The sequence below is a fragment of the Pteronotus mesoamericanus genome, unplaced genomic scaffold, assembly GCF_021234165.1.
Source record: "Pteronotus mesoamericanus isolate MK-2021 breed Mesoamerican mustached bat unplaced genomic scaffold, CSHL_Meso_final contig_130, whole genome shotgun sequence".
In the NCBI taxonomy this organism is placed as follows: Eukaryota; Metazoa; Chordata; class Mammalia; order Chiroptera; family Mormoopidae; genus Pteronotus; species Pteronotus mesoamericanus.
This window is the reverse complement of record NW_026555060.1, coordinates 2,655,543-2,680,902: the sequence shown is the minus strand read 5'-3', so window position 1 is coordinate 2,680,902 and position 25,360 is coordinate 2,655,543. Positions and strand designations below refer to the sequence as shown.

General features: G+C 32.9%; 1 protein-coding gene across 5 annotated transcripts in view; it reads left to right on the top strand.

Annotated features, from left to right (window-relative positions):
• Positions 1-25,360, top strand: part of ANKRD17 (ankyrin repeat domain 17) — a 149,456-nt gene that overhangs the window by 52,054 nt on the left and 72,042 nt on the right. For all 5 annotated transcript variants that reach the window (XM_054591521.1, XM_054591519.1, XM_054591510.1 and 2 more), the window contains exons 2-7: positions 10,200-10,353; positions 15,918-16,074; positions 19,561-19,708; positions 19,955-20,102; positions 21,244-21,477; positions 24,222-24,316. In XM_054591521.1, coding sequence (XP_054447496.1) covers positions 10,200-10,353; positions 15,918-16,074; positions 19,561-19,708; positions 19,955-20,102; positions 21,244-21,477; positions 24,222-24,316 — 936 coding nt within the window. The remainder of the gene's footprint in view (positions 1-10,199; positions 10,354-15,917; positions 16,075-19,560; positions 19,709-19,954; positions 20,103-21,243; positions 21,478-24,221; positions 24,317-25,360) is intronic.

Here is a 25,360-nt window from a genome sequence, read left to right as displayed (position 1 = left end):
TTTTATTTCATCTGGAAATTAAAAAAATATATATTCTGTGGTAGAGACCTCTCAATTTTTTCCAGTTTCATAATCATTCTCCCAAAATAATTTACTAAACAATGTCTTTTTCCCCCATTAATTTGAATTACGACCTTTATCATATTTTGAAAGTCCAAAATATATGTATTCCAGATTTAATACTTCATTGTTTTTATTATTGTCATTTTATATTTGACATCTGGTAGGGCACCCCTCCAACTGTTTTTTTCAAAAAATTTTTGGCAATTTCTGTGTATTTTCTCTTCCAGATGAACTTTAGAATCAACATGTCAAGTTCCATTAAAAATCCCTTTGGGATTTTGATTGGAAGTGCATTGAATTTACAGATTAATTTGGGGAGAATTGACATCTTTACACTATTGAATCTTCCCATCCAGGAACATGGTATGCCTCTCCATTTCTTCAGGTGTTCTTTTATGTCCTTCAGTAAAGTTTAAAGTTTTTTTATTTTTTTAATGTAGGTTTTACTCTCCTTGTTAGGTTTATTCCTATTTTATAGTTTTTGTTGTTATTGTTAATTACATTTTCCATTTTCCATTTTATTTTTCAATTGGTAATTGCTAGTCTACAGGGAATCTGTTGGTTTTTGTATGTTGATCTTACCATTTACTTAGTTTTCAATTAATTCTCTTAAAGTGTCTAGAAGGGTGTTTGTTTTCTATAAATGATGGCATTTTTGTTGTTTCCGTCTTTTAGTATTTATAGTTCTCCAGGGCTTTTGTGTGTGTGTGTTCTTCCTGGTTGTGGTGCATTGGTTAGATTTCCACACGTGTTCAGTATAGTTCTGATTTGGGCACCTCTCCTGACTTAAATGGAATGCTTCTGATTTGAAAATTTTTGCATTTATATATGCCTTAGATTTCTGTAGAATACATTATTGGGAACAGAAGTTTCCTTCTTGGCTTAACAAGTGGTTTTATGATAATGAATACTGTGTTTTATTGTGTGCTTTTACTGAGATGATCCATATTCTTTTTCACTTTTAATAATTTAATGTAAGGAATTACATAATACATTTACCTAACATTGGTTGTGATGTTTTCACTTTTAGTATTCAGCTAGTATTTATTTGGATATTGTATTGTGCCAGAACATAGCCACGCAATGGTGAGAGCTCGAAGTCTGAATGGATCCTCTCTTTTTTTATGTGGAGAAGAGAGAAAATAAACAAGTACCCAAGAACAAGATAATTTTAGGCTGTCATAGTACTGTGGAGGAAACAAAGAGAGTGATGTGGTAGAGAGATGAGGAGACTACCTCCTTTTAGAGTATTGCCTGAGAAGGTAAAATATAAACCAAGACCTGAAGAAAGAAAGCTTTAGGAAAAGCATTTCAGCAGGGGAAAATAACTATTTCTGTATGTACAATTAATTGTATTATTGAATATTCCCTCCCTCTTCTTTCTTCTATATGTTGAATGATATTCTTTTATACAACTGCCAAATTTAATTTTATAATGGTATATTTTATGTAAGTTTTTATTTTTATTTTTTGCTACCTCTTTTCAAGTTTGCTAATAGGATTATTTATGCTTACATGCTAGGGAATTTTGTCATCTGTTTTCTGGGCTTTGTAAATAACAAAATGCTCTTTTCCTTCTGAAGGGTAGATCTATGACCACCCTAAATATTTCTTTTATGGACATATTCTGTTAATATTTCTATGATCTCCTTAGTTAATTTTTATAATTCTTTTTCTTAGAAAACCATCCATTTTGTTTAGACTTTCATATTTATTGATTTATCGTGCTAAGTTTTCAAATTTTAATAGTTTTCTTTCTCTCATTTTCCATGATCAGATTTGCCAAAGGGTTGTCTCTTTCTTGCTATACTTACTCAAGAAACAGTTTTTGGTTTTATTAATTATTTATGTCTCATCATTTTCTTTATATCTATTTTTTGTATATAACTTATTCACATACTTTGATTTTTGAAGGCTTTTATTGTGTGTATTTTAAATGTTTGTTGTGTTGTAATGAATACATTTAAGACCCAAATTTTTTTCTTTAAGGACAGCTATGGCCAAATCTCATAGGAGATAGGCTCACAATTTAAATTTTTATTTCCCTTGTACTCTTAAGTTAATTTGTAGGCTTTTTTTCTTTTTAAGTTTTCATGTATAGTATCATCTTTTTATTGTTGATTTTTAGTTTCTTTTAGCTTTATGGACCAAGAATATAACCTGTTATTATTGTTTTTTAATTTGCTGAGACTTCACTTAAGAGATAGTCATGTTTTTGTTTTCAAACACTGTATTCTCTATTCATAATATACTAAGTTCTGTGTCACTATGAAATAAAAGGATAGTTCATTGATGAATTTCTGAACCCTCTATATACTGCATAATCTATTTACTCTCATTTTACGAGCTAGGTATGCGTAAATTACCCACTAAGTTGTATGAACTTTCTGGTTGCTTCTATTTCTAGCATTTTTACTTTATACGTTTCTATGTTACATTGTTAGGTGCATAAAAGTTGGGCAATTGCATGAAATACTTTTGGTGGATTTATATGTATTGTCATTATAAAATATCCTTTTTACTATTTAATGATTTTGCATTTAATTCTTTTAAACCAATATTAATAATAGCACCCTTTACTGGAATTGCTTTTTCATGCCTCTATTTTCAATCTTTATGACTAAAAATTTTAGATATTTCTTTTAAAATAGCATATAGCTGTTTTTTTCTCTTTTTTAAACACTACATGTCATTTTTTTAAAATAAGAAATTTTCCCACTCACTTTTATATTAGCTTGGTTTTTTGGCCTTTGGTCTTTTTCCTACTATTGAAGGTTATGGCAAACATGTTGTATTTTCTTACTGTCCTCCAACTCTCACCTCTTGTCTTTAGCTGAATTTATGGAGCTTTCTTTATTTTGTTTGATTTCCAGTTTGAAAACTATATGTTTTATTCCGATTCTTCTGCAGGCATCGAGTTGAATTAAACAGTATTTTTAACTAGTTGCCTCCTTTCTCTGAAAATAGGTTTTTGGCACTATTTCATTCAATCTTGGCTTTTCTATTTTTTTAAATAATCTGACATTTTAGTAATATGTTTATAATGCTGTAATATGCTTTTGATTTTCCAACTTTAAGTTACTGTTTTTGGTATTAACAACTATCTGAGATGTTGAAGATAGGCAGTATTATACTAGCTTTTTTCCTATTTGTTTAGTCTTTTATTCCAAGGATGCCCTTTTCTTGCATTAATTTTTGTTGTTGAATACATACATTGTCTAAATTCAGAATTGACATTTTTTACAACACGGCGTTTAAGCGTGCTTTTATTTAATCTCATTTCAGTGTATACATAGACCAATGTTCAGTGACTATGGAAAGAATTTATCTTAATTGTATAGGAAAAATATGTTGAAGTATTAATTTTGGAGTAATTTACTCTTTATTAAGAATTGGAGTATTCTACAATTTAGCTGAAATTACTCTGTTTAACAACAGACCAAAGATGTTTTTATTGGGTTCCATGACCATCTGCAAAAGAGAATAAATTAATACAACTATAATTATGAATGTTTTATTTTACATATAATAAACCTGTGTTGGTATTCAACGAATGAAGAAGAACAAATATCCAATTTTTCTGGGCTTGTTTGAGATACATAATGTTAACTATTAAGAATTTATTCAATCAGTGTTAATAAATTAATCCATTTAAATTGCTCAACTTTTAATATTTGCTTACTTGTATGCAGCTTTTTAATATATTTTATATGCAACAGATATTTTCATAATTAATACCAAGATTCAAAACTACTGTTGCTTTGAATTAATGTTTATGTAGGCTGTTATCTGAATATTACTGAATGAGGGTTGACACAAGTTATGTAATTTTGTCCATGGTGATGACCTTACCTTAAGTCAGATGGTTCTAATGAACTTTTATTTTTTGTGGGTAAAATGATACCAGGTATGATCTAAGTCTGTAAAATCACTGTGATTGAAATGGAAAAAATTGGCTATAAAAATCAAAACACTAACATTTATTCAAAGGAAAAATCATGAAAAATCTTTAAGATTTTTCTGCATTGACTGGATTAAAAAAATCTTCAAATTTTAAGCATGGTGGATATTGGAATGAAGATAATCTTTTTTTTCTGTACCAAGAGTAGGGATTCCTTGTTAGTCTAAAAATATTTGTAATATAGTCAAGACCTAGATAACCTTTCTTGAAACACATATTAACATCTTGAAATTCCTATTACCAGCTTGAAATTCAATGGTACGTAAACAGGGCAGTTTCTAGGACAACAGAAGCAGTAATAAATAGGTGGGTAGGAGTGGGGTGGGAGGATGGGGAGTGTTAAAGGTCAGGAAGTCCAAATTCTGGAGTTACTAGGTTCTCATTATCTAACGTATGTTTATGCTCAGAGACTGACCCTTTTTCCCATTTCCACCGTGCATAATATGTCATTTGACATTATTAAAGTAAGTTCCTAATAGATTATTTTGTCATCACATCTATCCAGAACCATCTTTCACAAGGTCTTTAGTTACCTTTCTCAAACACTTACTATTTTTATAACTACAGCATTCCTCAGAGATATTGCAGGTTTGGTTCTAGGCCACCACAATAAAGTGAATATTGCAATAGCTATGTGAATTTTTTGGTTTCCCAATGCATATAAAATTATATTTATACCAGTTTATTAAGTGTCTAATAGCATTTTGTCTAAAAAAGTGCTTAAAAATACTTTACTGCTAAAACACGTTAATCATTATCTGAACTATCAGTGAGTCATAATCTTTCAGCTGATGAAATGTCTTGCTGCTGACCTATCAGGATGGTGGTTGCTGAAGGTTGGAGTGGTTGTGGCAATTTCTTAAAATGTGCAATTTAGTTTGACTCATCAATTGATTCTTCCTCATATAAAAGATTTCTCTGTAGCATGTGATGCTGTTTGATATATTTTACCCACAGTAGAACTTCTTTCAAAATTGAATCTGATATCTCTCAAACCCTACTGCTCCTCTGTAAACAAAGTTTATGAAATATTCTAAATCCTTTCGTCATTTCAATAATCTTCACAGCATCTTCACCAGTAGATTGTATCTCAAGAAACCAATTTCTTTGCTCATCCAGAGATTGCAACAATTCAGTCATATCTTAAGTCTCATGTCTAATTCTAGTTTTCTTGCTGTTCCATCACATCTACAGTTACTTCCTTCCTGAAGTCTTGAACCTTTCAAAGTCATCCATGAGGGTAGGAATCAATTTCTTCCAAATTCCTGTTAAAGTTACTATTTTGACCTTTTCCCATGAATCAAGAGTGTTATTAATGTCATCTAGAATGGTGAATCCTTTCCAGAATCATCAGAGGAATCACTATCAATGGTACCAGTAGCCTCACAAAACATATGTTCTTAAATAATAAGACTTGAAAATCAGAATTACTTCTTGATTCATGGCCTTCCTACTGGATGTTTTGTTAGCAGGCTCGAAAACAATATCAATCTCATTGTACATCTCTGTCAGAACTCTTGGACCAGGTGCATTGTCAGTGAGCAATAATATCTTCAATCTTTTTTTCCTGAACAGTAGGTCTCCACCAATCAGCTTAAAAGACTGAGTAAACCCTGCTGTGAATAGATATGCTGTTATCCAGACTTTGTTGTTCCCTTGATAGAGCACAGGTAGGGTAGATTTTGCATAATTGTTAAGAACTCTAGGATTTTGGGAACAGGAGGTGAGCATTGGTGTCAATTTAAAGTTACCAGCTTGCATAACCTCCTAACGAGGGAGTCAGCCTGTCCTTTGAAGCTTTGAAGCCAGGCATTGACTTCTCCTTTCTAGCTATGAAAGTTTTAGATGGCACCTTCTTCCAGTGTAATGCTGTTTTATCTACATTGAAAATTAATTGTTTAGAGGAGCAAACTTCATTAATTACCTTAATTAGATCTTTTGGTTAACTTACTGCAGCTTCTACATCAGCACTTGCTATTCATCTTGTACTTTTTTTGTTATGGAGACAGCTTCTTTTCTTAAACCTCATGAACTATCCTGTGCTAACCTCAAACTTTGCTTCTGTAACTTCCTCACTTTTCTAGGCCTTCATAGAATTGAAGAGAGTTAGGGGCTTGCTGTGGATTAGGCTTGGCTTAAAGGAATGTTATGGCTGGTTTGATCTTCTGTCTAGATCACTGTAACTTTCTCCATGTCAGCAATAAGTCTGTTTCACTTTCTTATCATTTGTATGTTCCCTGCAGTGGCACTTGTAATTTCCTTCAAGAACTTGTTCTTTGCATTCACAACTTCGCTAACTGTTTGGCTCAAGAGCCCTAGCTTTCAGCCTTTCTAGGCTTTTTGACATGTCTTCCTCACTAAACTTAATCATCTGTACCTTGTGATTTACAGTGAAAGATGTAGGACTCTTTCTATTAGCTGAACACTTAGAGGCTATTCTAGAGTTAGTAATTGGCCTTGTTTCAATGTTGTTATTTTTCATTGAACAGGGATGCCCAACGAGAGGAAGAGAGGGGATGGTTGGTTGGTGGAGCAGTTACAACACACATGCCATTTATTGAAAAACTTCTCCCTTAGTTATGGGTATAGTTTGTGGCACCCCAAAACAATTATAATTGTAACATCAAAGATCACTAATCCCTTATCGCCATATCAAATAAAATAATAATAAAAAGTTTGAAATATTGCAAGAATTACCAACATTGAATATAGATACACGTGGAGTGATCAAATGCTGTTGGAAAAGTTGCACTGATGGACTTGCGTGACACAGGGTTGCCACAAATATTTAATTTGTGCATAATGCAGTATTTGCAAAGTGCAATTAAGTGAAGGTCAGTAAAACAAGTATGCAATACTTAACTCCTTCAGTAACCTCCTAGATATATTCTGAGCTTCTCTGCACAGTATTGAAAGGCCTCATCTTCCTTAAGCTTCATTCTTTTACTCAGAATTGTTTTTTCCCTCTGTGTAATTACTTTATTATTCATCTGTTTAGTACAGTTTCTAAATCTTGTTTGATGTATTAGCTGTTTGCATATAGTGTTGTCTTTCTAGCCTTTCTATATTTTACGTTTCTGGAAGGCATCGATTATGATAAAATTATTGCATTTACATTCTCCTTATTACTTTGCACATAGTATGTAATTGGTGGTGAATGAATATTTAGTAAATTGAATGAAGGTTGTATATATGCTGTCTCGTTAATCAGAATATACTATATCTATATCCTTTGAAATGAATACCGGTTTATTACAGTACAAAATGGACTGGTCTTCTGTAATGGCAGTGATAATATCTCTTTTGAAGAGGAGTTAGTTTGAAATGTAATGCTTATATTTAGTATTAGTCTAGATGAATGTCTATACATTTCCAAAGTTCCATGTGTCTTTGTGTTTTGAGTATAGAAGCATACCATTAATGGCATAAACATATCTAGACATTGTTTTTTTCAAGTATTTATATTGTTTATTTTGGGAAGAAAGTAAAAAGAAGTATTTTAATTATTTTGGTAACCTAAATAGTATTACTGTTAAAGAATAATTTTTTTTAAATAAGAGCAATCTGTAGTAAAATACCACCTTCAATCTTTCAAAACCAAAAAGATTTAATATGCACAAAAATATAGAGGTTAGTGTAATCAATCTTCTGTAAATAGCAAGTCAATGAAGATAGCACTTTGCTTTACTTTCTAATGTACAATTTTCTATATTTATAATTATATCCTTAAATTTATATTTTGTAGCTAACTCTGCTTTTTCTAAATGCACTATAGCCTTTTATAATAACCTGAAAGGGAAGGTTCCCCAACCACCTTTTATTACTCTAGAATTATTTAGGCCCTGAGAATGTGATGAGCATAGTTCTAGTTGCTGGATATGTATCAGTGAACCATGGAAGTTCCTGTTTCCATGAAGGTTAGAAAGGCAATAAATATATGTAGTAAGTCATGTGTGATACATTTGTTAAAAAATTATGTAGAATAGAAATCTAGAGATGGCTGACAGACTTGGTTAGATGTTGTAGGTAGGAGCCGAAGCAGTTTTGGTAACTTGGTATTCAGATCCAAACAGTATCCTTGAAATTAGTTTTCTTCATTAATCCTAAACTCAGAGTAGGGATGTTATAATAGATATTTATTCCTATTCTTTTTTTATCCTAATATCTTAAAAAACCTACATATAGTATTTCAGAGTTATTTGAGTTTCCTGCTTTTTAAGTTGCCATATTTTTCACATAGTAAGAATAATGGACTTAGAAAAACAACATAAGAGTTTGTGGAAAAGTTTTAAGTTAATAAGAAAACATTTCTGTAGTTAAGTATCCCTCATGAAGAGATTGACATGCATTTTTTCTTAGTAAATTTTTACCAAGCTTAGTTAAGATACAACCTGGTATAGGGAACGTTGTGTTTGAAAATCACTTTCAATTAAAATTTAATACCTTCTGTGATCTTACTTTTAACTTTGACTTCCTACAGTAAACCCTCTGTTCTAGTATATAGAAATTTTATACTTGTCTACCAGTGACACATTCTTTCTTCTCCCCTTCTCTAACACAAATCAGTTATTTCCATCAAAATCCTTTCATATACTTTCTGTGTGCAGTACCTTCTTTGAACAGCTTTAGTACCCCTTATCTTTTCTCTTAATTTGGCACTTAACCATGCATTACTCTTTGAGTTCTTCTGTTTTCTAAAATTAAAATATTATTTAAGTTTTCATCTGTTTACCTATTTTCATTTTCCATGTTTATTTCCTTTATTTTCTTTCTTTTGTTTTCTCCCACTAGATTGAAAAATTATAATATTGTTTAGCAGATAATTTCACTGTAAATTTTCTTTTTCTTTACAAACTCATCTTCTTAACCACTTCCACCTTAACAGTTGTTTTTGATTGGTTAAAATTAACACACTGAAGTTTTTCAAATATTTACTACACATTATTTTCAGACTGTTCTGTGTCTATTTGTATTTGAAATATTAGAAATCTGCAGTGTTATCTTACATTAAACTGAATTAGTTTAGGAAATTTGGAAACATTATTTTCTCCAAATTGAATGTGTTCAATTTCCTTCATTATTGAATGTGTTAATTAAATATAACAGTGATTCCTGTTTACAAATAGCACTATGATAAACAATGTCAAAACAGACTATTTCCTATATCTTAGGAGTCTTCTATTTTCTAATTCTTTAAATTGTACTAAAATCATTGTATTCTTCGCTGCCATATACTCAAATTTTTTTAAAAAAAACCAGTTTCACCTTAAGAATAATCTTAATGAAGAAGTCAATACTAATTTTATGCAATTTCCACTTTTGACTACATGGCCTTTTAATATTAATGTGTATGACAAAATGAGAACTACACATAAAGCACTTTCGCTGCATACGAAAGTATGGTGTTTGTAGGAAGAGCATGTGTGGGTGTTTTAGGTATCAGGTTAATTAGCTCCTTTTTTTCATGAAATGGCATTTTTGCTTGAAAATATAACTGACAGACACATTATACTGATCAGACTTGGTTTTTTGGCAAAAGTTCTTAGCAATGATAGAAGTGAACCTGTCAAGGAAAATGATTGACAGTTTTTTGTTGCCAGTGATAAAATTAAGCTTTTAAGCAAATTGAAATTTTGGAAATATATTTGCCTAGGCTTGACAGCTTTCGAGAACTTAAAAACTTTTCTGATGAAACCAGTGGTGATGTTAATGAATGTGGATTTCTTGAGATTTTAGTTTAATTTCTAATATGGTAAATAATAAAAAATTTAACCTTTATGTGATGTTTTTGGGACGCAGTACTTTTATACATGTATCAAAGTGGTCCTGAGAGCAAGTCATCTAAGAACAGCTGATTTAGGTTCTCTAAAGTCAAAGGTCTCACAGTCTGTTATATAACCTTATAACCTCCTCCTACTTGACCCTCATGCCACCAAATTAAAACTGTGTAAGAAAATGAAACTGCATATGAATAATACATTTTAAAATTCTTCTACACATGTAATTTTTCTCCTTTAATTAAATAGTGGGTTTATATAATCCCATTGACTTTAGGACTGCATTGCATTATCATTTATACTTATTTTAAAATATTTTTTCTCTCCTGTTTATTTCTTCCTTCTTTCCCCTTCTCCTTTCATTCCTCCCTTCCTTTCTGTTTGTATTTGTTTTCTAGGTGGAGTCTTTCATTTTGGATCAGGATGACTTGGAAAATCCAATGCTGGAAACAGCTTCCAAGTTGCTCTTATCAGGTACTGCTGATGGTGCAGACCTCAGGACAGTAGATCCAGAAACACAAGCTAGACTGGAAGCCTTACTAGAAGCTGCAGGTAAGTCTGCAGACTGCACATGTAATAAGTCTAGTTAATCATCTAAAGTTACAATAAATCTAAAAAATTCCTGTTGTTACCAATGTATGATCTTGGATATTTAGTATAATACTGTTCACAAAGGTTAATGTGTTATTTTTCATTAAAGAATATTTTCATTACTAGAGTAAAATAGAAGGTTGCTGTCAACCTTTTTATAAAGAGTGACTTCTTATATATAGCCAATTTTCATTAGTCCCAAATTCCATATTTGTGAATTTGCCTACTTGATAAAATGTATCTGTACCCCAAAATTAGTACTTGCAGCACTTTCTCAGTCTTTCATAGAAATGCACAGAATGGTGAAGTATTTCAGTCGTCTTACACACGTTTTCCCCACTGAAGTGGAATAAGGTTATGCTCTGCCTTCTTGTTTCCGCTCTCATACTGTAAACAAGTATCCTTTGCACGATCAACTTCATGCCACAATTTTAAAACTTTTGTGCCCTTTGTTGGTAATTGTACTGTTTAAAATGGCCCCCAAGTATAATGCTGAAATACTACCTAATGTTTCTAAATGTGAGAAGGCTGTGATGTGCCTTAAGAAAAATACATTTTAGATGAGCTTCTCTCAGGCATGAGTTACATAGTGCTATTAGTTGTGTGTTTAATGTTAATGAATCAACTATATATTGCAAAGGTTATCTTTAAACAAAAACACATAAAACAAACTCATATATTGATTGGTTAATACAAATGTTGTGACCAGAGGCCTGAAGAAACCTACCCCTGTTTTCCTATAGGAACAGTGGCTCAATATGCATTAGTTCAGTGTTCCCAGCAACTCTACAGAACATAAATACCATGAATAACAAGAGTCAACTATATATAATTTCCCCCACTTTTTTGTCATAGGGTGTCTCTTGAAACCTTGTAAAGTGAATCATCATTATATTTTTGAAAAGTGTATCATCATTATATTGTCCCTATAGGAACAGTGTTTTAATTACATAACAAAATCAGAGATTATATAACATAATCAAAGATTTAGCACTATATAGAGAGAGCGCCTTAACTATAAAAGAATAGTAACTCTTGATTATTTAAATAACTTGTGTTTTCTTAACTTTTCTAACGTAAACATTAGTATACTTTGAGCATTAATTGTTTAATTGTTAATGGTTTGAGCACCTCGATATGCTATATATTGTACATGCAGTGCTTGTAAACTGCTACTTAATTATAGTGTAAAACTGACCAACTACTCTTTAGTAATTTTTTCAGTAAATATCTTTTAATATAGCATCTAAATATCTGAAGGACTCATGTTTAAGTTTTATTTCTATCCTGGGTAAAATTCTAGAATGGCGTATTAAAGGGGTCCTAATCAAATACAGATAAAAACATAGTGGGGGCACATGCAAGGTCCTGTCCTTTAGTATAGAAAACTATTTGTACAAAATAATAGAGATATAATTTAACACCTTCCAGAAATTTGATGTTGTTATAGAAGTTTATGTGAGGGGATTTTGAAATTATTTGAAATTGTGTTATAAGAAGAACAGGGAATCTTTCTCCTGAAGATGAGAAGACTCAGGTTGAATACAAGAGGGATGTTTGTTTTCTGTGGCTCCAAGAGGTAGAACCAGGTTGATTGCAGCTGAAAGGAGCTTCTTTTCGAGGTAAAGTTCCATTCTGTCTTCTTTACAGTATTCTTGAAAGGTCTTCTTGTTGTTTTCTTTTTTTTATGATGTTAAGATTGATTACAGTTGAGGCATCTTGAAAAAAGTTTTTGAGACTGTCTGAAAATGTCTTTCATACCCTTCTCATACTTGATAGTTTGACCTGGTATAGAAGGCTAATTTAAAAATCACTATTTTTTTCAGACTTTTGAAGTTACTGCTCTATTGTTCCCTAATTTTCGGTGTTGTATTTTAGAAGTTTGATGTCACACTTGTTTGAGATATTCTCATATCTCTGCTACTTTTCCTTGGTCTTCCTTCTCCAAAGCATTACCGTTTTTGGCATTTTAATATTTTCATTTTACTTTGAATATTTTTGTGTCTTTCACATTTAAGATTTCATATGCCTGGTAAACTCTGGGTTTTGTTTGTAGTCAATAGCAGTGCCATTAAAAAGCTAAATTCAAAGGTGTACATTCATGTTTTGTCAGCTGGTAGATTTTACTATACATATAGTATTTATTACATTTATATATCACATGTCATATAACTAGTTTTCTATTGCAGCATAACAATTTACAGTAGACAGCAGTGTGACACAATATGCATTTACTGTCTTTTGGTTTCTGTAGATCAGACATCAGGGCACACAGTGCAACTTGATTCTGTTGCTCAGGGTCTGTCTCATGGGTTGAAATCAAGGTGTCACCTGAGTTAAGTTCTCATCTGTAGGCTGTAGGAGAAAGTCCACTTCCAGGTTTATTGTTGGTAGCAGAATTCAGTTCCTTGGAGTCGTAGGCCTGAGGTCCCAACTTCGTCATGGACTGTTAGCTAGAGTTGTTCTTAGCTCCTTGTGTTTGCCCACATTCTTTAACATGTGGCGCCTTTTCTCCAATCAGCCAAAGAAATCTTTATATGGGTCATGTGATAAGGTCAGGCCCATCCAGATAATCACCCTATTTTCAGGTCTTCTCTGCCATATACCATAACCTAATCATGGTGATAAAATCTATCAAATTCACAGTCCCAAGGATTATGTAGAGTATGTCCACTGGAACTGGGTAATCTTGACAATATTTTAGAATTCCTGGTATACAGTGATTGGACAGAGACCTTTCCATCTCTTTGAGAACTCCCAAATGTCAGTATCTTTAAGCCTTTTCTCTGTGGCTGTTCAGATTCTTGAGAAACACATCTACCAGTTTTTGTCTAGTGTATTATAAACCTGGCTGCCAGCATTTAGTGAGTGAAAAGTGGGAAAGGGGCTGAAGATCTTGCTGTTTATCATGCACATTTACTTAAGTGACTGATTTTCAATTCAGTATCTCATCCCTTCCTCCTCTGTACCTGATGTCTCTTAGTCCAAGGCCCTTCTGTTCTGGTTTGTTTTCTTTAGAGAATAATCGCCTGGCTGTGCAGTTTGGGGATGGAGTCTTAAGTGTCTGACTGCTTCTGACAGGTGTTTGGTCAGGTTCTGTTTGCTGACCCAAGCCTCACCCCTGTATCTGGTACCTATAATTCCTGAGTCCTTTTGGGATGATCACCCTGTTTCTCTTAGATAACTACGTTTTCATTTATTTTGTTCTGCAAAGCAGTTACGTCTCTTATTTACTTTGCCTTCATAAATATTAGCTTAGATTTTACAAATGTCTTTTACTTTTGTCAAAGATGGAGTTCCTGTTGGATTCTAGTTCTCCTTTGAGAGGAGAACTATAAGAGGAAAAGGGGAAAAATTACTTTAAGATTATCTTAAAATCTGAAATCTAGGTAATCTTGAACTTTCTTTTTGAAGTTATATGGTTCTTTTGGTGAGTTAGTTAAAAGTCAGCATTTGGGAAAATCTGGTCATCGTGTATGTACTGTTTTTTGATATATACTTATTAATATCTAATAGCTGAGTAAGACTAGTTAAAAAAGGATTTCCATAATTCACAGTAGATAAAAATTAAGTTGCATTTACTGTTGATTCACTTGAGAGTTTACTATGTATGTGTTAGTTATTCTTCCCAGTTATTCTTACTAAAATAGTTATCTTTACTAATAAAAATATGAGAAGTCCATAAAAATTTAATGAGATATTTTGTTTTCTGTTTGTTTTTTTTTTTAAAAAGCTGTGTTAACTTTCTACATACTATCCAGATGTGTCCTCTTGCCTAGTTCTGTTGCTAACACTGAGAAATTGTTGTATAGCTGATCTGAGTTGGCTAAAAACAATTGGAGCTAATTCTTTCCTATGAAAATGCATCTGTGACCTTGGACTCAGTAGTGCCTTAGGATACTTAACTAGCCATGGTATCTTAATGAAGAAATGTTACAAGAGCAGGTTCAGTGTACAGTTGGCTTTTACTGTTAGTGACACAAGTTATATAGTTCATATTGGTCTTCAAGGACCATAAGTGCTTTTATCCTTTGCACATCTTGATTGTAGCAGATACTAAATTTGACTGCTCTGAACACATGTTATTTCTAAAACTATAAAGGCTTCTTGCCAGATTTATACTTTGTTCCATATATGTAATATTTGCTATTTTAGATTTCTCAGAAAAAAGGGCAAATTCAGTGTATATTTTTCTTTTTCAAACTTTAAACAAAACTTGTAGCTTTTCTGCCGTTAGGAGGAACCTGCGCAAAATGTTTATTATTTACAGTTGAGTGGTCTTTTTGTCTATGTCTTAGTTAAACAGAATGTTTTAAAACCTATGGTAGCTTTTTTTTTTCTTTTAAACTTGAATATGCATATATATCACTTGGGGTTCTTTTTTAAAAATGCACACTTTGGATTGGTAAATCTTAAGGCCTGAGATTATGCATTTCTAACAAGCTTCCGAGTGGTAACAATGCTTCTAGTCCATGGAGCACATGTTGAGTAGTGGGGGTTCTGTAATAATCCATCATAACATTAAGTATTTATCTTCAAGTTGGAGCAAAGGTTCTTAATCCTGGCTGTGCATCAGAATCTTCTTAGAGCTTTTATAATATGTAGATGCCTAGACCTCACTTCCTACTTGCTGCGTTACATCTTTAGATACAGGAGAGTGCAGCATCTATATTTTTGTAAAGCTCCACTCCCTGATGGACAACCTGGATTAAACACTACTAAGTTAGAATACTAAAGGTTAGAGATAATCTTTCTTTATACTGAAATTTGGAAGAAAATAAGTTATGTTCCATGCTGATGGTTACTAACCATTTCTGCTTTTGAAATTTTATTTTCCTATTCTGAATTTTGAAAATATGGTACATTAAGATTTTGGGCGTAAGTCATAGTCATAACTTGAAATAAATAGGTATCAAACATAGATTATCTTTTATATAGCCTATAATGTTTTATTAGGCCATTTTTGGTCACAAGTGATTGTAGTCCAAGTAAAATTCTTAAATAAAAGTGGACATTTACCAAAAGTGTAGGGATGGTGCTGGTGTCTGACACTACTGGTGCCAGTGAGTCAAAAATAGCTTTTACTAGAACTCTGTCTCCCCTCTATTTTTCTATTCTTTTCTCCTGTGTTGACATATTTTGGGTTAATCTTTTTCATTTGCGGTGTTAAAAGTTGCCAAATAGCTCACGACTCACATCTTAGCAATTTAGCAACCTTTGAACATAGGTTCTCCTTTGAAACCTATGGCAAAAGTCTGAGTGAGGATTCCTAATTATCCCAGTATAGTCAGAGACTCATTTCTGGTAGCAGAGAGTCACAGGATCAAGTGGTTATAGAACACTTGGAAGGAATAAGATTATCAGAGAATTGGAGGAGATCAATCTCCCAAAAGATTCAGGACAGGTAATGTATATTTACAATGTACCATTTGTAAGTTATTTCATAACATATGTAGAGTTAAATAACTTCAGTTTCACTTTATTTCTTCTTTTGGGTGCATTCATTTTTGTGTGAAAATATATAGGAATAGGCAAATTATCCACGGCTGATGGTAAAGCCTTTGCAGATCCTGAAGTGCTTCGGAGATTGACATCATCTGTTAGTTGTGCGTTGGATGAAGCTGCTGCTGCACTTACCCGTATGAGAGCTGAAAGCACAGCAAATGCAGGGCAGTCGGACAAGTAAGTACATTTTCATTATGATCAATATAAGAAAATTTTCTTAAAAATAATTTAAAAAATAAAAAAATAATTAAAAAGTAACATTTATTTTGTGCCTGGCACAGTGCTAGCCACTTTGCATGTGTGTGTTTGTTTTTTGTTTCTTTTTGTTTATACTCACAAAAAGCCTTAGGCATAGATTTTGTTTTTATACCCATTTTACTCATGAAAAGCAAAAGAGAAGTGAGTAATTTAATCAAGTTTTAAAAAGGTAACAAGTGGCAGAGCTGGGACACCAGTGTCTGGCTGACTGCAAAGATGATTTCTTAGCAGATATAAAAGACCTTTTCCTGATACAGGTTTAGTTTTCTTTTAATGTTTTGGTGACAGAAGTAAATGCTTTCTAATTAGTCATGACATTTTCCAGTACATATACATAGATCTGACCATTTTAAAGGGCAAGGTTTTTATTTGTTTCTTGTATGATCAGTCAAAAAATGTCATAGATTTAGTTCACATTACTTGAATGTAAGTGCTACATTCAAGCACATGGTAGTACATGCATTTACTTTTGTATATGTTATACTTCCTTTTATGTAATATAGTGAGTGCTTACTCACTATTTCATGACTTAGCTTTTTAAGTTTTTCTGATGATGGTATGCAATAAAAATCACTATCTCATGTAAAAACAATTCTGTATATATTATAGTAAAATAGGGATGGAAACTCCAAAGAAATGCTTAGAAGATAATCAATACATCTTATTTTTTCACTCAGAAGTTCCTTTTTTCCTTTAAAAAGAAGCTATTTTATTTACATTAGCAGTTGCCTTTAAACAGTTGAGTAATGGGAGTATTCTTTTATTTCTTACTCAAGGATATGTTCATAGATTTTAGAGAGGAAGGGGTTGGGGGGAGAGAGACACAGAGAGAGAGAGAGAGAGAGAGAAAGAGAGAGAGAGAGGGAAGGAGGAAGAGGGGAGAGAAAGATAAACATTGATGTGAGAGAGAAACAACAATGTGAAACAAACATTGATCCAGCGCCTCGCATATGCATCCCAGTCAGGGATCGAACCTGCAATTAGGTACGTGCCCTGACAAGGAATTGAACCTTCAACCTTTTAGTGCAGGGGGACGATATTCCAATGAACTGAGCAACTGGCCAGGGCAAGAATTGTTTTTTTGTATAACAGTATTTTTTATGCAACTACTTTAAAGAGCATGAAAGAGTGGTTATATAGTATTAATAAGGGTATGAATTTGCTGTTTTTCTTGGCTGTATATTATCTTTATTTGTTATTTGTGTGGGTTTTTGTGTTCTTATTTATTTTCTCATTCTTTTCATGTGTTGATTCTTCTTTAGGTAACCTCAGATTGTATTCCTTAGTTAACAGTTCAGTTTTTCAGGCCTATAATAGTACTGATCTGCAGATATATTTTAATATGATGCCTGCTCATTGTGGCAACAAAGAAAATTAAAAGCTGCTTGAAGAGTGTATTAAAGCTAATTAAAAGTGGAAATAGAATAGAAAAAACATCATAGATTCTTTGATATTGAAAATACTAGAAATTATCAGCAAAACAGTAGAACCTTTTTGTGACAGCCGTATTTATTCATCAAAGCTTGAGAAATACAGTAGAGTGCAGTGAGTGCTATGTGCCAGTTTTTAACATTAGTTTTGTGCAGTATCATGTGCCAAATTTAGCATACCCTTTGCTTATGAGTTCTTAAGTTCAACTGTTGCTAGAATAGTTTTTATAAGGTTGTTTTAAAGCTGGTGTACACATATGGAAATTGAATGAAAGTCTAAATGGTAAGGTAGAGGACAGTGTGTGCCTGAGTAGGGGGTGGAGAGAGAGAATCAAAAACCACTTGAAAGAGGAAAAAAGCTATGTTCTTATACAAGAAATGTCTTGTGGGAAGGACTTGTTCTAAACTTACTTAAAGATGATAGAGAACACAGTCTAGGAACAGTCAGAATCCTATAAAATGGAAAATAGATAAGCTTGTTAACTGCTGTTCAAGACTTTGACTTGGGTAAAGAGACAGAACAGTTAACAAGTAGATATAAAATATGTAGTATACCACAAAATGGTAAGAATTATGGAGGAGATAATTGAATGGGAAAGTGTTAGGACAGTGTTTGGGATTGGAGGCCACATTGCATTTTTAATAGGGTGGTCAGGGAAATCATCACGTAAAAGGTGGCTTTTTAGCAAAGATCTGAAACAGGTAAGGGATGAGCTATGTCTGGGAGAAGAACTGTCTTGGTAAGAGACAGCAAATACCTATATTTTGGCCTTGGAGCTTAATTAGCATTTTTTTTTTAAAAAGCAGGAAAGTCAGGTGGCTAAAGTAGAAAGAGTAAGAGTAAGAATAGTAGCTGATGAAACCAGAGAGGTAAAAAGGAAGAGTGTAGGATGCTACCCCTGCACAGATCTTGTAAGGATTTTGGTCTCTATTGTGAGTGAGATTAGAGGTTCTTCTGAACAGAAGAGTGACATGATCTACTTTCCTTTAAACAAGATCTCTCTGGCTTCCTCATTGAAAAGAACCTGAAGGAGATCAAGGGTAAAAGCAGGCAGACTGCTTAGGATACTTGGCCAGAGTCTGGGCTAAAGATAATGTTCTGAATCTAGTAATAGTAAGGGTATAGAAAAGGTATTATCAATGATGCCTTTAGTATCTGAAGTGAAAGGGCCATGTTTCAAGAGAATGAGATATGAATTGAGTTACTATTTGAAATAATGAGGATATTTACTAATAGCCCTGCATTTAGTGTGTTTTTTATAATGAATTTTATCCAGAAGTGAGAGAATCTTCAGAAATGTCCATTGTTGGAATTGTTTTGGGAGGTTTATAGGGCAGACACTTTACTCTCAGTTTAGTTTCCTTTTGCTCCACTTTTTCCATTCTTATTTTGCTTGAATTCAACCTTTGCCTTGCCAGATATTTTCCAAGCTCCCCCAAAACATGATGACAAAAGTAAATACTTCAAAAAAAAGATTATCTTTTTATCAGGTATTCGTATGTTAGCCAAAACTACATGGTCACATTTTTCCTGCCTGATTTCTCTTTACTTGGTTGGAGAACTCAGATAGGCCTTTATAAATTAGTATAAGTTTTACTCATTTTATTAAATACTTTTAAATTAAATTTTATAAAAATTTTCCAGTAACCGAACAAAATGAAATGTAATTATAACCTTATTTTGTTCATGTGATACTCTATAAAGTTTCACGTTTTAAAATTTTGGTTTCTTTACAATTCTAGTAAATTGGACTTTATTTTTGCATAACAGAAAACCTTTTATAATGTTGAAAATTTTAATTCAGTGACTATATGTAGATTAAAAAAACTCAATGAACTGAGTCATTTTCAGTTTTCTTTTTGCTATGGATCCTATCAAAATGATTATTCTTGCTTAGAACTACTCTTCAGTACTTGTACTGTACAGTGTTTTATAATCTCATAGTCTGATATTGTAATATTCTTCCTCTGATAGCCGCAGTTTGGCAGAAGCCTGTTCAGAAGGAGATGTAAATGCTGTGCGAAAGTTACTTATTGAAGGGCGAAGTGTAAATGAACACACTGAGGAAGGGGAGAGCCTCCTTTGTTTAGCTTGTTCTGCTGGATACTATGAGCTTGCACAGGTTTGTATTACCAAAATAAAGCTCATGGGTTTTCAAAGTTTGTTTTGCTTTTAATCTGCCTTGCTTAGTAAGGAAATAATAATGGCAACCATTAGGCTCATGTCAGCCAATAGTTTTTGTTAGTTACATTTTGTGTTTATTGGCTCTTCTACTATATATAGTATGGTTATATAGGTGTTAACATATGTTCAAATTTTTAAATGAAATTATCATTTTCTAATATTTAAAAAAATTTTTTTTCATAAGGTTTTGTTGGCAATGCATGCAAATGTGGAAGATAGGGGAATCAAAGGTGACATTACGCCTTTAATGGCTGCTGCTAATGGAGGACATGTCAAAATTGTGAAGTTGCTGCTAGCTCATAAAGCTGATGTCAATGCACAGTCTTCAACAGGTTATGTGTATTTTTTTTTTTTTAGTTAAACATTAGTTTGGTAATAATTATTTCATATGAAAGTGATCATTAGTGATGCTTTTGCAATTCTCTTATAAGTGTTGCATGTTTGCATAAATCTGTACATTGGGTGTAAAGTATGTAGAATATATTTTGGATGGAATTTCTCCTGTTTTGTGTATGAGGGCAATTACTTGTCCTTTTAAGATTCTTTTAGATTACACACTGGCCCAGTTAGAAGGACCACTCTCTTGGAAATGGAGAGGTGTGAGCTATGGCTCACAAACCCTGGTTTCCTATTTTTCAGGGAGAAGGGAAGAGAAGATATGGAGAACAAGTAGGATATGGAATAAAAGGCAGGTCTTTCATTGCCTACTTTTATTAAATTGTGGCCTATAGAAAAAGAGATTATATGAAAACATTGTGTCCCACAAGGGACATAACTTTAGTCTAAATTAATTTTTTTCTTTAAAATTTGGGCATAGATAGATTTGTATAAGAACTCTAAAATTATATGGGAATATATTTTATGCATTTTTTTCATGTAGGATTTTCGAAATTATTAAATATTTTTTAAGGTCTACAGATTCTGGTTTGAAGGAATTTTTAAAACCCTTATTTTACCCAGAAAGTTGATTCCCCCTCCCCCCCCCCGTAACCTGGGGGAAGAAATATTTTTGAAATTATTTTAACTTTGATTAGTTAACTGATGTTTGAAGTTGTAGAGAAAATAAATATGTATGATTAAAAAGAACAGTATGAGGTATATCTATATATGATGAATATTTACAATCCAAAAAAATAAAGATTGTGAAACACTTCTCTGATTAAAGTTAGAATGACCATAACCTATTTATCATCTGAAAAGTTAGTTTCAAAATTGCTCAATTGTTTTATAACTCTGCAGTCATGGTGAGTGTATATGATTTTCCACGTGTCTTTTGTGACCCTGATTTTAAATGGAAAGAGCAGGGAGTTGATTTCAGTAAGATAAAATGCAATGAGGAAAGGAATTATATATAAGTATATTATCTAAATGTACTAAGGTTATATAGTCTCTTATTTCAGTTGTTTTTAATGCTAAATTAGATTGTTTTATTTTGTTATTTTAATGTGTTTTTGTTTTTCTTCACTAAAATAGGCAATACAGCACTTACATATGCTTGTGCTGGAGGCTATGTAGATGTTGTAAAGGTGCTCTTGGAATCCGGTGCTAGTATTGAGGACCATAATGAAAATGGTCATACTCCTCTTATGGAAGCTGGAAGTGCTGGACACGTGGAAGTAGCCAGATTGCTGCTAGAAAATGGGGCTGGCATTAACACGCATTCCAATGAATTTAAGGAGAGCGCCCTTACTTTAGCTTGTTATAAAGGTACGGTATAAAATTTTTTTTATACCAAAGTGTTAAATATTTGAAATGGCAGTTTATTTTTTTAATTAAAATAAAAAATAAAATTAAAATGTAGTAATAGTATATAAAATCTAATTAACTGATAAATAAAAGTGTTAAAGTTTTTCAAAGTAAAAGTCTAATATGTAAGCTTTTAAAATATAGACTCAAAATTTGATCAACGAAAAATAACTGTTGATCCAGTTACTATATCAGAAAGTTGCTTAATTTTGATACGTACTTTTAAATGGTGTTGTATGTTAGAACATTTTTTCTGATTCTAACAAAAGAATCCTAATGAATCCAGGAATGTTCAGCCAATAAGTTTCAAAGAAAACATAATGAAAGTAGCCAGAATGATCTGCTAACAGGAAGGTACTTAATGTATTTCTTATGATACCAAGAAGAGAAAAATTGAAGAAAACAGATGGGATGAGAAGTAAAATGAAAAGTGGCATGGAAGCAATTTGAATTCAAAAGAACAATTTTAGAGTATTACCAACACATTTAGTAAAGTTAGAAGTGGGAGTTGGTTGAAATTGAGAATGACTGACCATATATTCCTGTGCAAAGAGGGGACGTGATATTTTAAGTGATGTAAACCAACCTGAAAATATTCATAAGAACACACACAAAAAAATTCTTTTTGGGGAAGGCAAGATAATTGTCTGAAAAGATGTGTTGATCTTTAGCTAGCAAATGCTCTAGATTCTCCATTCTAAAAATACATCCACAGAGCTGGATATTTTTCAAACTTCACCTTTATGACAGATAAAGAGCTATAAACTAAGGCACTTTTAAAAAGCAAAATTTCATGCAATTTTATGTCTGTATAGCCATTCACTTTCATGTTTAATATCATTTCCATCTATACAATGCTTGTGTCATAAAATAAGAGGTGAATTCTTGACATGGAGGCATCAAGAAAATACTCTTGCAAGGTGAGACACTCATTCTCAGTGGCTGAATCTTCACTTACCCAACCTTACAAGTGAATACTTCTTAAATATTGCAACCAGGACTTTGTTGTCTTAACTGTAGTCCTGGCCGTGGTGCTGTTTTGTTTCATTCTATTTCAGAGTGGCAAAGGTTGTGTGAGTACTTCTTTTGGAATAATTCCTTAAAAACATGGTGAAAATAATGCTTACATACATAAATGACTGAAATTTAAATAAAATGTAAATATATGGTCTTCTACAGTGTTTTCATTATGTGGCATTAACAGATTGTCAGATACAGGGTGATTAGGAAGCGCAGCTGAGGTCCTGTAGTGCCCCAGTTCTGTTAGTTAATTAGGCATAGGCTGATCTTCTGGGAGGAGAAGAGTTAAGCCTTAGGGCAGCCTCCTTTGGGGATACTGGTTAGGTGGCTGTCTGTCCTTTTCACAAATACTGTTTGAACCTAGCTGCGTTTTACAGCCGAGTCCCAGCTAGCCAGAAAAGCGTTGCAATGGGCTACATATAGCTACTCTTCCCTCTCTCCTTTGCTTGTAGCCCCACCCTGCTTTCCAAAAGGGGCATCAGAAGTTGGGGCTTGCAGACTTTAATTAGGAGCTGGATGTAGAACTGAGCTGGTAGAGAACATCTCTTGTACTTACATGGATCCAAGGACCTGCTCCCTTTCTGCTATTTCTGGTGAGGTCTCCTAGGCCATAGATTGACAAGGAAGACATGGGGAAGGGATAGAATTCAGGCTGAGATTAAACACTGATGTGGATCTTTGGGAAGGGAGAATGACAGAGGAAAGGGAGGTTGGAAGGTGGAGGCAAAAACAAGATATGGCAGATGCTACATTTACTCACCGAAGTTAGTTTTAACTGTATTACATCTGAAGTACTTTTTAAAATTTGTCTTTATAACTACTCATAAGGTGCCTTTATCTGAACTGAAGCATATGGTTTATTTGAGACTACATAAATATAAGTATATTTGTGTGTGTGGATAGATGTATATGTTGTTTGTATCTAAATAAATGGATAAATATAGACTAAATGGTGTTGTTTCAAGAATATTTTTATATATGCAGTTTTCAAGTTAGATGCGGGTTGTTCCTAAGAAGTTTTAGTTATTCAAACTTAAAATACATTTTCTCATAGAAATAACTTCAATGATTATAATTATCACAGGCTTCTAGAAGTTCATAATAGCTAATTTATTCTATGCCATAAATAAAATAACTATAGCATGCCTGGGCTCTTAAAAGGTTGTAGAGGGGCCTTGGCCTCATTCCACTCAGTGGTTTGAGCACTGGCATGTGTACCAAAAGGTCGCTGGTTCAGTTCCTGGTCAGGACACATACCTGGGTTGCAGGCCAGGTCCTCAGTTGGGGGTTTGCAAGACAATCAATTGATGTTTCTCTCTTACTCTTTCTCCCTCCTTTCCCCTCTCTCTAAAAATAAATAAAATCTTATATTTTTAAAGGGTTATAGAGGGGATATTCTGGGTGTTGGATTTTAATGGCATCTTTACTCACTCGCAGCAAGGATTCTAGTAGAAACACTTTCTAGGGTAAGAAGTAGAACAGCAGAGATCACTTGCGTGAGTTGTATTCAGCGGTTGAGGTTAGCCTGTAGCTGACCTTAGTATTATGCTTAAAAATGTATTGCTGTAATTTAAATAAAACTTCCTAATATTATACTTTGTCTTAAAATAAAACTTTTAAAAATATTATGTCTTACTTTTTTTGGAATAATATTTTTAAGTAACCTTAATACACTTTCGGTTTAGGACACCTAGAGATGGTTCGATTTCTTTTGGAAGCAGGAGCAGATCAAGAGCATAAAACAGATGAAATGCACACTGCCCTAATGGAGGCTTGCATGGTAAGATTTGGGGAATATATTTACATAATATATGTTATATAGTATACATTGATTACCTTTTCCTTGGGCTCAGAAATTCTCTTTATCAAAGATTTATTATAGAGTAGAACTTCAGGTACCTGAATTATCAGTAGTTTCTAGAGCCAGTTCTACAACATTAACTTCTATTAGAAGTGCTTTCTGAGGCCTTAGGCTACCTTCATTTTCTTAGTCTCACATAACTATACTGGTTTTACATAGCTGGCGTGAAAAGTGACTTTTTAACAGGTTGGTCAAGGATATTACAGAGGAGACTATAATACACAGAGTGTACACATATTACTAGCATAACATGTTTGCCAAATAAATAATTTTGTATATGAAAAATTTGAAATTAGAATATAATTTGTGTTATATAATTCTCTATTTTGGTCTTTTTGAGCCCTGGATTCCCATTTGTAAGAACTCTGCTTTAGAGTTTGTATGTGGGAATGGGTAATAACAGTACTCTTAAACTTGTGTATCTTAATCTATGATTTGTGGTACAAAAATGGATCAGGGTAACATTATGGATAGATTAATGATAAAACATGCCAAAGGTAAAGGCCCCAAATGAATTTGAAGTTTCTTGTCTTAACTTCCCTTCAGAATATGGTTATTAGAAGAATGTTAATTTTTAATTACTAATTTAAAAAATATTAGGTAGCCATTTAATACTTGAATTATCTTTTATTTTTACTTGTCATGCCAGCGTTTGCGTTAGTAATTCTTTTAAGCAAACATAAGCTTCCTTCAAAGGTTTTGAGTTCCCCATTTTTTTAAGATAAGGAATAATATCCTTCTCTGTGGTTGTTACAAAAATTCAATGAGATAATGTGTATGAAACACATCACTATTATCTTCATGATAAGGAACTTAAAACATCTGCCACCCTCACTAGAATAACAACGTATAAGTAGATTAACAAATTAAAAGGGAATGTGCTGTACATCTAATCAGCATGCACTGAAAGTAGTGTTATAAGTAGATGAAAGTCATTAGTAGAGGCCAGGAATTGTAGGAGTC